The sequence below is a fragment of the Chiloscyllium plagiosum genome, chromosome 7 (genome assembly GCF_004010195.1).
Source record: "Chiloscyllium plagiosum isolate BGI_BamShark_2017 chromosome 7, ASM401019v2, whole genome shotgun sequence".
In the NCBI taxonomy this organism is placed as follows: Eukaryota; Metazoa; Chordata; class Chondrichthyes; order Orectolobiformes; family Hemiscylliidae; genus Chiloscyllium; species Chiloscyllium plagiosum.
Window position 1 is genome coordinate 2,471,957 of NC_057716.1, and position 13,415 is coordinate 2,485,371.

Genomic DNA, 13,415 nt, shown 5'->3' on the forward strand with positions numbered 1-13,415 from the left:
CCCCCCACGCACATACCCCCCCCACACACTGGTGCTGTGAGGCACCAGTGCTAATCACTGGGCCACAATACCACACAGTAAGTTGAAGCATTATGGTTGGTCTAGTCACTCCAGGATTGAGACAAATGAGGACTGCAGATGCTGGAGAGTCAGAGTCGAAAAGTGTGGTGTTGGAAAAGCACAGAAGGTCAGGCAGCATCCAAGGAGCAGGAGAGTCAACCTTCCGGAAATAAGCTCTTAATCAGGACATTCTTGATGAAGGGCTTATGCCTGAAACATCGACTCTGTTCCTCCTTGGATGCTGCCTGACCTGCTGCGTGTTTCCGGCACCCCTTCTTTTGATTGTCTCCGGGACTAAGCAGAGAGAACGTTGGTCCAATTGACCTTTCAGGGTGTTAAAGAGAGAGTGAGTTTGTGGAACATCTGAGCACATAAATCTGGTGATCCCTCCTTCAATGGCCATTCTTCACAAGTTAATATTCGCAGTCACAATTGGAGAAAAAATAAAATGTGCATTTATGTGTCATCTTTCATGATCTCAAAGTCCCACTGTGTTTTACAGACAATGAGATCTTTCTCCAAATGTAGTCAATTTTAGAAGGCAGAAGGTGTAGCAACTGGTTTGTACATTGCAAACAAATATGATACTGAGATTAATGTGTCTTTTTATTGCTAGTTCCTGGTGAAATATTGGCTAGGACATGGGGCAGAACTCGCCTGCTCTCATTTGATGCTTTTGTCTTTCCCGTTCACTTTTATGTTAGTTTGCAATAACCGATGGAAAAGTGAAACCCTGGTGGCAATGCAGCAAACGTGTAATAGTTGCTTGTAAGTAACAATTATTCCTTATTAGCTGGAGTGGTTTAATGGCTTCAGAATTGAGTTGGGGCCTATAAAACCTCCCAGTAGCTCATGAGCACAGTACCCAATTTCAAGACATTGGGTTATAAGACTCCAGACTACTGTGCAGTGCCACCCATTATTGACATGAAGGAAGATATTTCAGGAAGGATATTCTCCTCGCAAGTTGTCAGTGATATCCCTAAGGAGGTAAGTTCATTAATACTGAATGCCTCTGAGACGACAAATAATAAAGTCAGGATAATAGTTGGGTTTTATCTAAAGAGGAAAGGGTGTGAAGGAGTTGGGCTACTGAGCACAACATGAATTACCTTGATGATTAACACTTGTAAATATATACATACTGCACTACCTCATTCATTGGAACACAGCATATAGTGATATTCAAGTTCTTAAAATGAGTCATGTTTGACTCATAATATTAACTCTTAATGCTCTGTCTCCACAGGTGCTGCCAGACCTGTGCCAGTTTCTTCAGCACTGGGGTATTTTTTTGTTCTTCTACAGTGCAGGAGAGGGTTTAATCTTTCTTTCTTTTTTGCCAGTATTTTGTCTCAATATTTTTTGTCCTCCCCCTGCCCTGTCATTTATTCTGAATGTGTCCATGGCTACTAGTTGTTCAAGTTGCCATTATAAGAGTTTCAGAAAGTTAGTCAACCCTGCAGGCAGATGATAGAGGAGCCCCGTACATGTTCAGTTGATATTGGTACAAAGAAGGCACGCTACCTGAAGAAGGAGCTGGAGACTGATCTCAAACCCACGATCAAATCCCTACCACTGGTCAAGCTCTATCAATAAGCTGGGAAGCATAGACCAGGAAACAAACCTGGGGATCTTCCCATAACAAGTTCAAAAGGCTAGGATTCAGCTGCATAATTCTTTGAAGTTTGCATTATGTATAGACAGGGTGGTTTAAAAGGCATTTAACACGCTTTCTTCATTGCTCAGGCCTTTGAGGCTAGGAGTTGGGAAGTCGTCTTTTCCCTAAGATGTGGGATTTCAAGACTGGGGGCACACTTTTAAGGTGAGAGGAGAGAGATTGAAAAAAGACATGAGGGGCAAATCATTTACACAGAGTGGTTCATGTGATGAATAAATTTCTTGAGGAAGTGATGGATGTGGGTACAATTACAACATTTAAAAGTCACTCGGATAAGCACATGAATAGGAAAGGTTTGGAGGAGCAAGCAGGTGGGACTAGTTTAGTTTGGGATTATGGTTGACATGGACTGGTTGGACTGAAGTGTCTGTTTCTGTGCTGTATGACTCTCTGATTGTGGATGCAGAAAATCTGAAACAAGAACAGTGAGTGCTGGAGAAACATAGTGGTTCTGGCAACATCTGTAGAGAGAAATACAATGTTGATGTTTTATGCCAGTGGCCCTTTGTCAGAATTGAACTGGAAACATAACACTGTTTTTCTCCCTTTAGATGCTGCCAGATCTTTGTACCTGGAATCTTCCTATTAAGTGTGGGTCAACTATTTGATCGATGAAAGTGCTATGATGGAATTAGTGTCTTCAAATATTAACATGAACCAAATGTTTATTTCACTGCCAAAATCAAGAGTGTGTTAAACAAAAGTTGCTGTTAGTGTGATTAGCTGGGTGATTACAATGCATTCAGGCATCACACTTCACTTGAACAACCCACATAATGTTGTAAAAGCAAGCTTTGAACATAAATTTCAACACATTCTCAAAATGTTCACTTCATTTCAGAGTGATCTTCTGCAACAATTGTGCAAAATTACAAAGTGGAATGTGAAATAAATTTAATACCCAAAGGGCGAAACTTCATGTCATTTTTTGGTACTAACTAAAACTACTTGTTATATTCATTTAATTTAAGGGATGGTGTTAAAGTGCTGCTGACAGAACTTCAGATCCCTCCTGAAGAGTTTTCATATGGTAGATCAAAGATATTCATTCGAAATCCCAGAACGGTAGGTAATCCCCTGTTGTAACCTTCCCCGTTATCTCAAGTTTCAGTGGATTTGCATTTCAGCAACAGTTAAGAACATTAATCCAGCATTTAAGTTAAATACAGGGTGGTCGCAATCCTATCAAGTAATTAATTTGAGCGCATTATTGGTTTGTGTTTATAGTTTCAGAAGCATTCCTGAAAAAGCAATCAAGTAAAATGTCTGGCTGTGTAATTTGAAATTAACCAGAAGTACTTTGGTTCTAGTAACTGATCTAAGTCATGACTATATATCCAAATAATAAACCAGCATGTAATTATAAAATAACATGTCACCATTGAGTCTTAGAAATAAGCATCAAAGAAGGCTACAGGGCATATTAGATATAAACCTTTCAAAAGGATTAATGACCTTATTTTTCTCATTCTACTCTTTATTTTATTCTCTTTCAAAATGTTAATCCCTTTCTACTTGAAAAGTTCTTCAGTATACAACTTCTGTTTCTGGTAGTGATCATATCCTATCACTCCTCTGTTTACAAAGAAAAAGCTACTAACTTCTCCACTTGGTGCATCCTACTTTGAGCTGAGTGTAATGCCAATACAGTGGGAACTTCTTTGATGTGATCTCTGAGTCAGACAAGTTAAATTCACCTTGACCTTCACATTGGCCCTAACTATTGTGTTACTGCGTTGGTTTCTGCAGCTGTTTGAGCTGGAAGATCTGAGAAAGCGCCGTCTGGAAGATCTGGCCACGCTTATTCAGAAGATCTATCGTGGCTGGAAATGCCGCACAAACTTCCTGTTGATGAAGAAGAGCCAGATCATTATTTCAGCTTGGACTAAGAGACATTTTGTAAGTGGGTTTCTCTAGAGCTTCCTGCACTGCATCATTTTTTTAAAAAGTAAACTGGCCAGGAGCTTCCTTATTACAGTTCCTGCCATCCTACCTCAACATAGCTGGGTCCATCTATATCCTTACATGAGGCTTCTAAACCTATTTCAAGCTGTGCGTCAGTGGGGTGAGCAAGAGCAACAGCAATTAGAGTTCTGAGGCACTTCACAAAACTTGACAAATACAGTTTCACAGAGTTATTAGGATAGATGATGAGGGATGGAGTTCCGGAGTTGACGAGCTGAAAATATGCTGCCATTGGCGAAACAATTTAAATCAGGATAAGTAAGAATGGGAGGAGTGCAGATCTCTGAGTGCAGTTGTCAGGCTGGAGGGGTTTGCAGAGATGAAAAGCAGCTCCATACTCATTGTTTGGATCACGTGGGTAGGGGATCAGCCCATGGGATATCAATATGACCTCATGGCAAATGACAGTGTGATTTTCACAACATAGCCATGCTGTTTGACACCATTTACATTGTTAGACCCTTCATCAGATTGCTTTCCTTGCCTTTTAGCTCAAAAATTTTTATTTCTATGGACATCTAAGATAAAAATAGAAAATGCTCATCAGGTCTGGCAGCATCTGTGGCGAGCGAATCCTTTCAGAGCTTAAGCATTAACTCTGTTTTTCTCCCACAGGTGCTGCCAAACCAACTGAATCTTTTCACAATTTTCTGCTTTTGTTTCAGATTTCTAGTATCCAAAGTATTTCCCTTTTTTATTAGAGAAAGCTAAAGTCAGTTACCACCAAACTGATAGTTATCCCCTTAAGCAGGTGATTTAATGCCTGAAAATGAAACAGGAACCACCGAATAGGTGATGAGGATGAAGTAGAGTCAAATTTAGTGCACAACGAAGAGACATAAAGAAAGATTTGATTAAGAAACAAAGAAAAGTATGAAAAAATTTAATTAAGGCACATTTTCAAGTAATTCACTAGTGGCCAGAATAGGACTTTTAGGGCTGGAAAGGTTGTCTTGTATTGCAAGAATGTAAAAACATAGAACAGCACAGCACAGGACAGGCCCTTCGGCCCTCGATGCTGTGCCGACCTTTTATCCTACTTTAAGATCAAACTAACCTACGTATGCTTCATTTTACCATCATCCACGTGCCTATCCAAGAGTTGCTTAAATGTCCCTAATGTAGTTGACTCTACGACATTGCTGGCAGTGCATTCCACACACCCACCACTCTCTGTGTAAAGAACCGACCACTGACATGTCCCCTAAACCTTCCTCCAATCACCTTAAAATTATGGCCACTTGTGATAGCCATTCTGTCCTGAGAAAAAGTCTCTGGCTATCCAGTCTATGCCTCTCATCATCTTGTACACCTCTATCAAGTTACCTCTCGTCCTCCTTCGCTCCAATAAGAAAAGCCCTAGCTCACTCAACCTTCCTTCATGAGACATGCCCTCCAGTCCAGGCAGCATCCTGGTAAATCTCCTTTGCACCCTCTCTCAAGTTATCATATCCTTTCTATAATGACGTGACCAGAACTGAACACAATATTCCAAGTGTGGAAAACTTGCTTATAAAGGGGTACTTCCATTATTAAATACCAGACCAGATTTCCTGCAGCTAGTTATAATTTGTTTTAACAGCACAAATCCAGCAATATCTTCACATTTGCAGGGAGATTGATGACAACCTTCCATTTCTGTGAAGCTGATGGTGGGAGCAACATGAACCATTCAGCAATTCACAATTCATGGTGTCTCACGTTCTCACTACAGTTTGCTGGCTAATTTACATGCTAATAATACTGCCTCTATTCAGCATCTATTTCCTAGCATATTCTGAACAATTGTTTCACAGTATACTTCCCAAATCAGGAAAATGCTTCCCAAACACTACTTTAATTTTTAGAAAAAAAATTTACATAATTTTTATTTATAAATAGCTTGTAATTTATCATTCAGGATTACTTGATGACAATGCTATATATTTTGATCAAAAGATTTTAATTTAATTTGACTGTGACAAAGAACGTAACCTATCCTTCATTGAACTAATAACTTGGTAATTTAGTCATTAAGTAGACAAACTTTGCTTTATAGCTCTACATCATAAATGATGCTGTTGGATTTTGTGAATGTCCATTGTGAGAGTGTGAAGATTTCACCTGTGATCTCACTGTAATGCAGTCATAAACAAATTTATAACATGTAAGTTACAACACAGAGCTCATAGAGGAAACCATTCCCTTTGGTTTCTAGCAGGACTGAACCTGTCTGCATTCTCTGACCTCATGTGCCCATGGCAAGAATACAGAGGGAGATTATTAGAATGCTGTAAACTGAAAGTCATGACAACAGAAGCATGTGTTTGTGTATTGGGACTCCCTGAGGGAACTGTGGTTTACAGTCCAGCAATACCTTGCTTTGTAAAAAGTACTGGTTCATAAAAGTTTAAGTAGTGCTGCTGTGTTCCCCTGTGGAATTATGGATCTACACAAGACAGATATTACTTGAATTTGATCTTGAAAGAATTGAGATCAGGCAGCTTTTAGATTACACGAGACAAGCTACCCTTTCAGGAGTTTAGTGCCCACTGGATTTCACACTAGAATTCTGAGAATCCCAGGCTGGCTGTTGTTAATCTGTCTTTCTCCTGGGGAGAGTGAGTGACCTGTGCCTCTTTGATATTTTCTATTGTCATTGCAGTAGTGAATTGCATTTACTGCTTGGTGTTGCAAGTCCAAGAGTTTTGTAAAGGGAAGGTGGAATTTTGATAAGTGCAGTCTAGCATGCCACAAAATGCACATTGCAAGATTAGAGATTGGAACTTTAAATGCATCTCCCTGTCTACTGTACTGACGTGTTTCAGTGGTTCATGGTGTTTTAAATGATGTATCTCTTCCTGTCTGAACATGTCTCCCACAGTGGTGAGTTTTGTTTTCCATGGGTTGAATTTTTAATGACGTGTATTATAGCCAAAGTCCCATCATGTTGTTGGATCTTCGAGATGTTCTTCTTTCTATTATTTAATTGTATGTTGCAAATAGCTATGCCAGCACTAATGGAGGCCTTTTAAGGTATGAAGTTCCTGTACTGATGAATACTATTAAATTGCCATGGGTCAAGTCTCTAATGGTACTCAGTAATTGATGAATTAGAATATCATTAAAGCAACTGACTTGACACCGTTACCCAGTCTGACAGTTAGAAAAAGATAAACGTAAAACCAGAATATAGCCATTCCTGTGCAAGAGTTTTGAGCCACTTGGAGAGGTGTCAAATATTAGTAATAAAATAGCTTTCATCCCCTATTCATACCATTTACTTAGCCTGTTAGTGCATTGAACAAATAAGTCATAGAGTTTTAGAGATGTACAGCATGGAAACAGACCCTTCGGTCTAAGCACTTAAATTCTGTTCCCCTCCTGTTTGAACTTGTTACGTTTCCATGTCTGGTTCTATTTGTCCCTCACTCTTTTCAAAGTCTTGGCTTTATAGGTGCTACTTTTTTTCCTCATTCAATTATTCATGTCATGAGCGTAGAGAGTATTCATGTCACAGCTGAGCCATTTCCAGTCCTCATGTGAAATCCATATTTCTGGTAGTGATCACAGTTTTTGTATTGAATTTGACTGGACATTTTTCCCCCTCTATCTCCATCCCAGAGGCACAGAGTTCAATTGTAGTTTCTACGCTGCATCTTGGCTGAGGACAGACTGGAATTCAAAGGCAGTGTCATTCTGGGCTGTATGGTTTAGTACCTTATGAAGCAGCAATTGGTCATCTCTTATTGGAGTGATGTTAACATAGATCATTATTTATGCATGGTCAGTTTAGTTTGGGGAATTGAATTAATCTGTCTCTGGTACATATTGTTTCAAGAAAATGATAACATTTCTCTTCCCTTGATCTCTTCACTTAGCAACGGAAGAAATATCTACAACTCAAGAATGTGACATTAATTATCCAGTCGTATATCAGAGGCTGGAAGGTGAGTTAGTGTGTAGAGAAGAAAATGTACCTTTTCCTTCAAATTTGCATTATATATAGTTTTATAGCAAAAATAATTTTTAATAAGTTCAAAAATGAATGTGAATTTAGGAAAGGTAGTTGATCCATTTGATTGCTTGCTCTGATTTGCATCCTGACAAAGATTCAACCAAAGTGGAGACAGTTTAAAAAGAAAAATCTCCCAAGGCTCAATTAGTTGAGACACATTTATGCCAATCTGATGGAATTTTTATTTGCACTTATGTAGATATATTGTGAAGAAATCTTAATTTTGAAAAGCAGACATCATTTTGCCGCTGTTATTTGGATGTGACCATAATCATCATATTTTGCTGGTGTTGGCCTCAGCATGTTCTTTATGTTCAAACTTGAAGAGTTTATGAGATTAGATGGGAGAAAACTGATTGATTGCATTGAAAGGCAGTTCGGTGATCAGAGGACACAGATTTAAGACGACTGCCCAGGAATTAGAAGGAATTGAGGGTAAAATAGGGCCTGTTGTATCATGATCTGGAGCATCCTGCTTGAAAGCAGATTCAGCAGTAACTTTCCAAAGGAAATTGGACTATAACTTGAAGGGAGAAGTGCAGACCTATGACTGAAGGACAGGGGACTGGATCTGATTGAGTGGCTGGAATTTAATGGAGCCCACTGGAAGGGACTAAGTGGATGATGAGGCCTTCATAATTGCAAGAGAGGCTGTTCTACACATTCCCACTAATGGGAAAGTGTGTCCTATTAGAATGGACTTACACAAAATGCACACGTAGTTGGATTGATTATTGAGCCCCTTAAATGTTCCTATCCCTGAGCCCAATTCAGGAGTAGCTGAGGGATTCTTCCAAGCTCACTGTGATCTCCTGTGGCCAGCAGCCCCTTTTAAGTTGGTCTGTGGTCTCCTGGGGATTTCCTCTTCCAGAAGGAGGTAGTGCTTGATTAAAAGACTGCCTGCTGAAAGCTGCTTTGAAGACCTCTGTTTCCACCACCCCCAAAGTGGCAGCATTCCCCTACTCCCTCCACCCCGACTTGTCTGTCTCCAAGGATCCAGTGATTATCCCTGACGAAGACTTCACTGAATTACAGGCAAGTAGAAGCAATCTGCAGGATTATGAGCAAAAAGTAGGAGATTAGCATTAAGTTAAAATGCTCAGAAAACCAATGCAGACATGATGGGCCAAATAGCTTCACTCTGCATCACTCAGTTCTGTGATTCAGTGAGTTAATGGCATTACCCACCACTGCCAGTTGTGCTACCGTGTGTTCCCTGGATGCTGCCTGACCTGCTGCGCTTTTCCAGCAACACATTTTCAGCTGTAATGTAAAGTTGGCAGCCTGTGATTGGTTAAGTGCTCTCAGGGGTGGGATTTTTAACCTACTGGGATCTTAATCTGTGAGCGGCCTGATACTTAACGTCTCATGTCTGATATGGGCTTAACATCAGTTGTCCCATCACTGGACTAACCCTGTAACTTAGACCAAATTCAGTTCAATAGTTCTTTGATCCAACTGGCAAAAACATAATGGGCCAAATGACCACAGCCTATACTATACTGTACAATTTGTGTAAATTATATGATGCTGTAAACGGCTAGAGTTTTGTGTAGTGATTGATACCAGAATACATTATTTGATACAGGTTTGTTGGGCCACTTAGTACTGACTTTGCATACTTTTCAGTCTCTATCTGTACAGTTGTGAGGAGCTCAGCACTAGCAAACCATTATACCCTTTGGTCAATGGGATATTAACTAGAAACTAGCATCAGCTATAGTTAATCCACTTCTTTCATGTTCTGATAAATTCTTCTTTCTCTTCAATGTGCTAAGTATATTGTCTGAGTATATGCTCCATATCTTAGTAAAACGAGCTCCTCAATGTTGCTATTTCAAAATATGTTGTAATACATAGAACATAGAACAGTACAGCACAGAACAGGCCCTTCAGCCCACGATGTTGTGCCAACCATTGATCCTCATGTTTGCACCCTCAAACTTCTGTGACCATATGCATGTCCAGCAGTCTCTTAAATGTCCTCAATGACCTTGCTTCCACAACTGCTGCTGGCAACGTATTCCATGCTCTCTCAACTCTGTGTAAAGAACCCACCTCTGACATCTCCTCTATACTTTCCTCCAACCAGCTTAAAACTATGACCCATCATGTTAGCCATTTCTGCCCTGGGAAATAGTCTCTGGTTATCGACTCTATCTATGCCTCTCATTATCTTGTATACCTCAATTAGGTCCCCTCTCCTCCTCCTTTTCTCCACTGAAAAAAGTCCGAGCTCAGTCAACATCTCTTCATAAGATAAGCCCTCCATTCCAGGCAGCATCCTGGTAAACCTCCTCTGAACTCTCTCCAAAGCATCCACATCTTTCCTATAATAGGGCGACCAGAACTGGACACAGTATTCCAAGTGCGGTCTAACCAAAGTTTTATAGAGCTGCAACAAGATCTCATGACTCTTAAACTCAATCCCCCTGTTAATGAAAGCCAAAACACCATATTCTTTCTTAACAACCCTGTCCACTTGGGTGGCAATTTTAAGGGATCAATGTACCTGCACACCAAGATCCCTCTGTTCCTCCACACTGCCAAGAATCCTATCCTTAATCCTGTACTCAGTTTTCAAATTTGACCTTCCAAAATGCATCACCTCGCATTTATCCAGGTTGAACTCCATAATGTTCAAATATTCTGCATTATTTATAATTGTGACTGTTGATTTGTCTGTATGATGTATGTAACACAATGGCTTTGTGCCATGAATTACTAACATGCAATCCTGATGCACAAGCATCTGTACCAGTGATACTAAAGGTGAAATTGTACCCCTGTCGCTCAAGAACATTTCATTCAAATTGGCTATTTCCATTAAGACAGTCTTTTTGTATAAATTGTCAAGTAAATGAGACAGACTTCTTTGTTTCTTTTAGGGTGGGCAGAGCACTAAGTTTTCATTGTGAGGAACACGTTTTGAGTCCAACTTTATCTAAGAGTTTACTTCAATTGAAATATTCTGCAACAGAGGAAACTGAGCTTGCCTTTGAAGTAAAGTATTCAGTTCGAGATGCTTGTAGCTAAACAGACAGATAACATAGACCTGGCTGCAAGAAAGCTGCAAATCCTGCTACTGAGGCTTACTGGGACAACAGATTAGCCTTCGAGAGTGTGGTGCTGGAAAAGCACAGCAGGTCAGGCAGCAACCGAGGAGCTTATGCCTGAAACGTTGATTCACCTGCTGTTTGGATGCTGCCTGACCCGCTGTGCTTTTCCAGTGCCTCACATTCTACTCTGGTCACCCAGCATCTACAGTCCTCACTTTCTCCCACCAGACTAGCCTTGTAGTAATGATGAGCATCCAAGGGAAGGGAGGGATCTTTTCTAAGGGAAATTATTTTATTTTATTCTTTCATTTTCCCCACCAACCACTTCACAGGCCAGGAAGCTTTTGCGAGAACTGAAACATCAGAAACGTTGCGAGGAGTCAGCTACAACAATTGCTGCTTATTGGCGTGGTTTTCAGGTATGAAGGGTTTTTGATTTCATTGCCGGTTTATATTTGTATTAAAACCAATTTTATTTTCCAAACATTTAACATGGAAGCAACATTCAATGGTTTCATCTCTTGCTGGAGGAATTTCTCTCTACCACACGTTGTTCAATTCTGTTATTTAAAAACAAAATGTTTTCTCTTGGCTTTTGCTAATTTCTCTTATACTGCTTCCATTTCTTCCCCTGCTACCATCTTCCTTCGTAATAATTATTCTGCGGGGATAAACGGAAAACACAAACACAGGCCAGAATGGAAGTGAGGCGACTGAAGGAGGCGGCTATGCATAAACATGCTATTGCTGTTATTTGGGCTTACTGGCTTGGATACGAGGTATTTCATAATCCCAATGCTCATCTCAGCAACTCTCATAGTTCCCACTTCCTTCTCCCAAACTCTTTAACAACTAGCACATTCAAAATCCATATAGAGGCATGATGAAAGCAGCAGTACTTCTGTTCAGAATAGTTAGATTGTAAATGCATTAATTTGCTGCATGCAATTGAACAGAGCAGCATGTGGCATGTTAACCCGAAAACTGCATGTTTTCAAATGAAGTGGAACTACTACTTACTAACTATCAGTGTTATGGCAAGGTATGATGCCTTGCTGATTGTAAGACTGCAATGTTTGATTTGCTTTATGATTCACATAATTATGTACATTACATAGCCAGGTCATACTTTGGTTCACAAAGAATTGCTGAACAGGTTGTGAAAAACACTGAGAAAATTATAGTTATTTACTGCAAGTCTACAAACATCATCATGTTAATTTGTCCCAAAGGTCAGTCTTAGTGCTGATGCAAATTGGCATGTCAATGCACTCTGCCACAGAGAAAAACCCAGTTGGAGCAAAAATGTGACTGAGTTCTTCCTCCATAACAATAAAGGAGTGGAAAGTGAGTTAACCTTGACCTGACTCTGAGGTCACAGAGCATTGTGGGTGATAGGTGGATGGGCATTGCAACTTGCCAGGAAAACTGAACCACTTCAGTGTTCTCTTCTATCTCCTCTCCAAAAATTGGAATCGTAAGACAATATTACTGTAAAAATAAACATGAAGAAAATTCTACTGTTTATTGAAGAAAAAGGCATTACTTGAATGCTTCATTTTTTAAAATGTTGCACTGTATGCAAAACCTGTTCTCACTGTTAATATTAGCATTCAGAGATGGATGCACTCTTCACCATCTGAAACGCTCATTCAAAGCTATTGAGTGAGGTCAGCCAATTTTTTTCTTCAGTTTTTCATGGGTTATGGGCATCCCTTGGCAAAGCCATCATTTGTTGCCCATCCTTTAATGCACTTGCATCACATAGCTTGCTAAGCTGTTTCAGGAGACAGTTAAGAGCCTGCCATTTGGTGTGGGTCTGAAGTCGCATGTAAGCCAGATGAGGTGAGGATGGTAGATTTCCTTCCTTACATGACATTAGTGAACCAGATGGGTTTAAACAAGACCCATTACTGAGAATCACTTTTACATTCCAGGTTGATTAATTGAGTTTAGATTGCACTAAGTGACATCTTGGGGTTTCAACTTGTCTCTTGAACATTAGCCTGGACCTTTCAATTACTAGTCCATTAGCATTCTGCTACAATCCATTTGAAAAAGTAGCCTCCCTATGCACTATGCACAAGACATTGACTATGATTAAAGTGATTAATGTTCGATAGTTTGAAATATGCTTTCAAATGTTGTGGGGTTAGGTGAAATTGAAGAGTTTCTTGTAAATTAAGAAGGAAGAGTCGAGTAAATAAGGTATCCCTATTTTAAATATACAATTTTCCATTTTAAAACTCTCCCTTTTTAAATACTACATCCTCAATGTCCTGCAAATCCCAGAGTGAGAAAGCTTATTCACAGTAGAAAACCTAGACTGGTAAACGTAAATCTAGAAATGAAGTGAAACAAATATGTTGATGTATCCATGACTCCAATCAAAATTTTTGAGAAACTGCAGGAATCCCAGGAAGTATTGCTGGTGATTTGTAATGACTGAATTAATGGGAAACAGATTTAATTCTCTGGACATTGATAACTGGGTTGGGAGGAAGATGTTGAAAAATGTGGTGCTGGAAAAAAACAGCAGGCCAGGCCGCATCCGAAGAGCAGGAGAATCGACGTTTCGGGCATAAGCCCTTCTTCAGGAATGAGGCTGGTGTGCCAAGCGGGCTGAGATAAAGGGTAGGGGGGAGGGAAATTG

At 39.9% G+C, this 13,415-nt stretch overlaps 1 protein-coding gene across 7 annotated transcripts in view; it reads left to right on the plus strand.

Moving 5' to 3' along the window:
* The window catches only part of myo1b (myosin IB), a 272,630-nt gene that overhangs the window by 218,593 nt on the left and 40,622 nt on the right, over nt 1–13,415 (plus strand). For 4 of the 7 annotated variants that reach the window (XM_043692881.1, XM_043692883.1, XM_043692882.1 and 1 more), the window contains 4 exons: nt 2,713–2,806; nt 3,491–3,640; nt 7,567–7,635; nt 11,095–11,181. In XM_043692881.1, the coding sequence (XP_043548816.1) occupies nt 2,713–2,806; nt 3,491–3,640; nt 7,567–7,635; nt 11,095–11,181 (400 nt within the window). Of the gene's footprint in view, nt 1–2,712; nt 2,807–3,490; nt 3,641–7,566; nt 7,636–11,094; nt 11,182–11,454; nt 11,542–13,415 lie in introns of all 7 variants that reach the window. The other 3 variants (XM_043692877.1, XM_043692880.1, XM_043692879.1) reach the window with 1 other exon arrangement.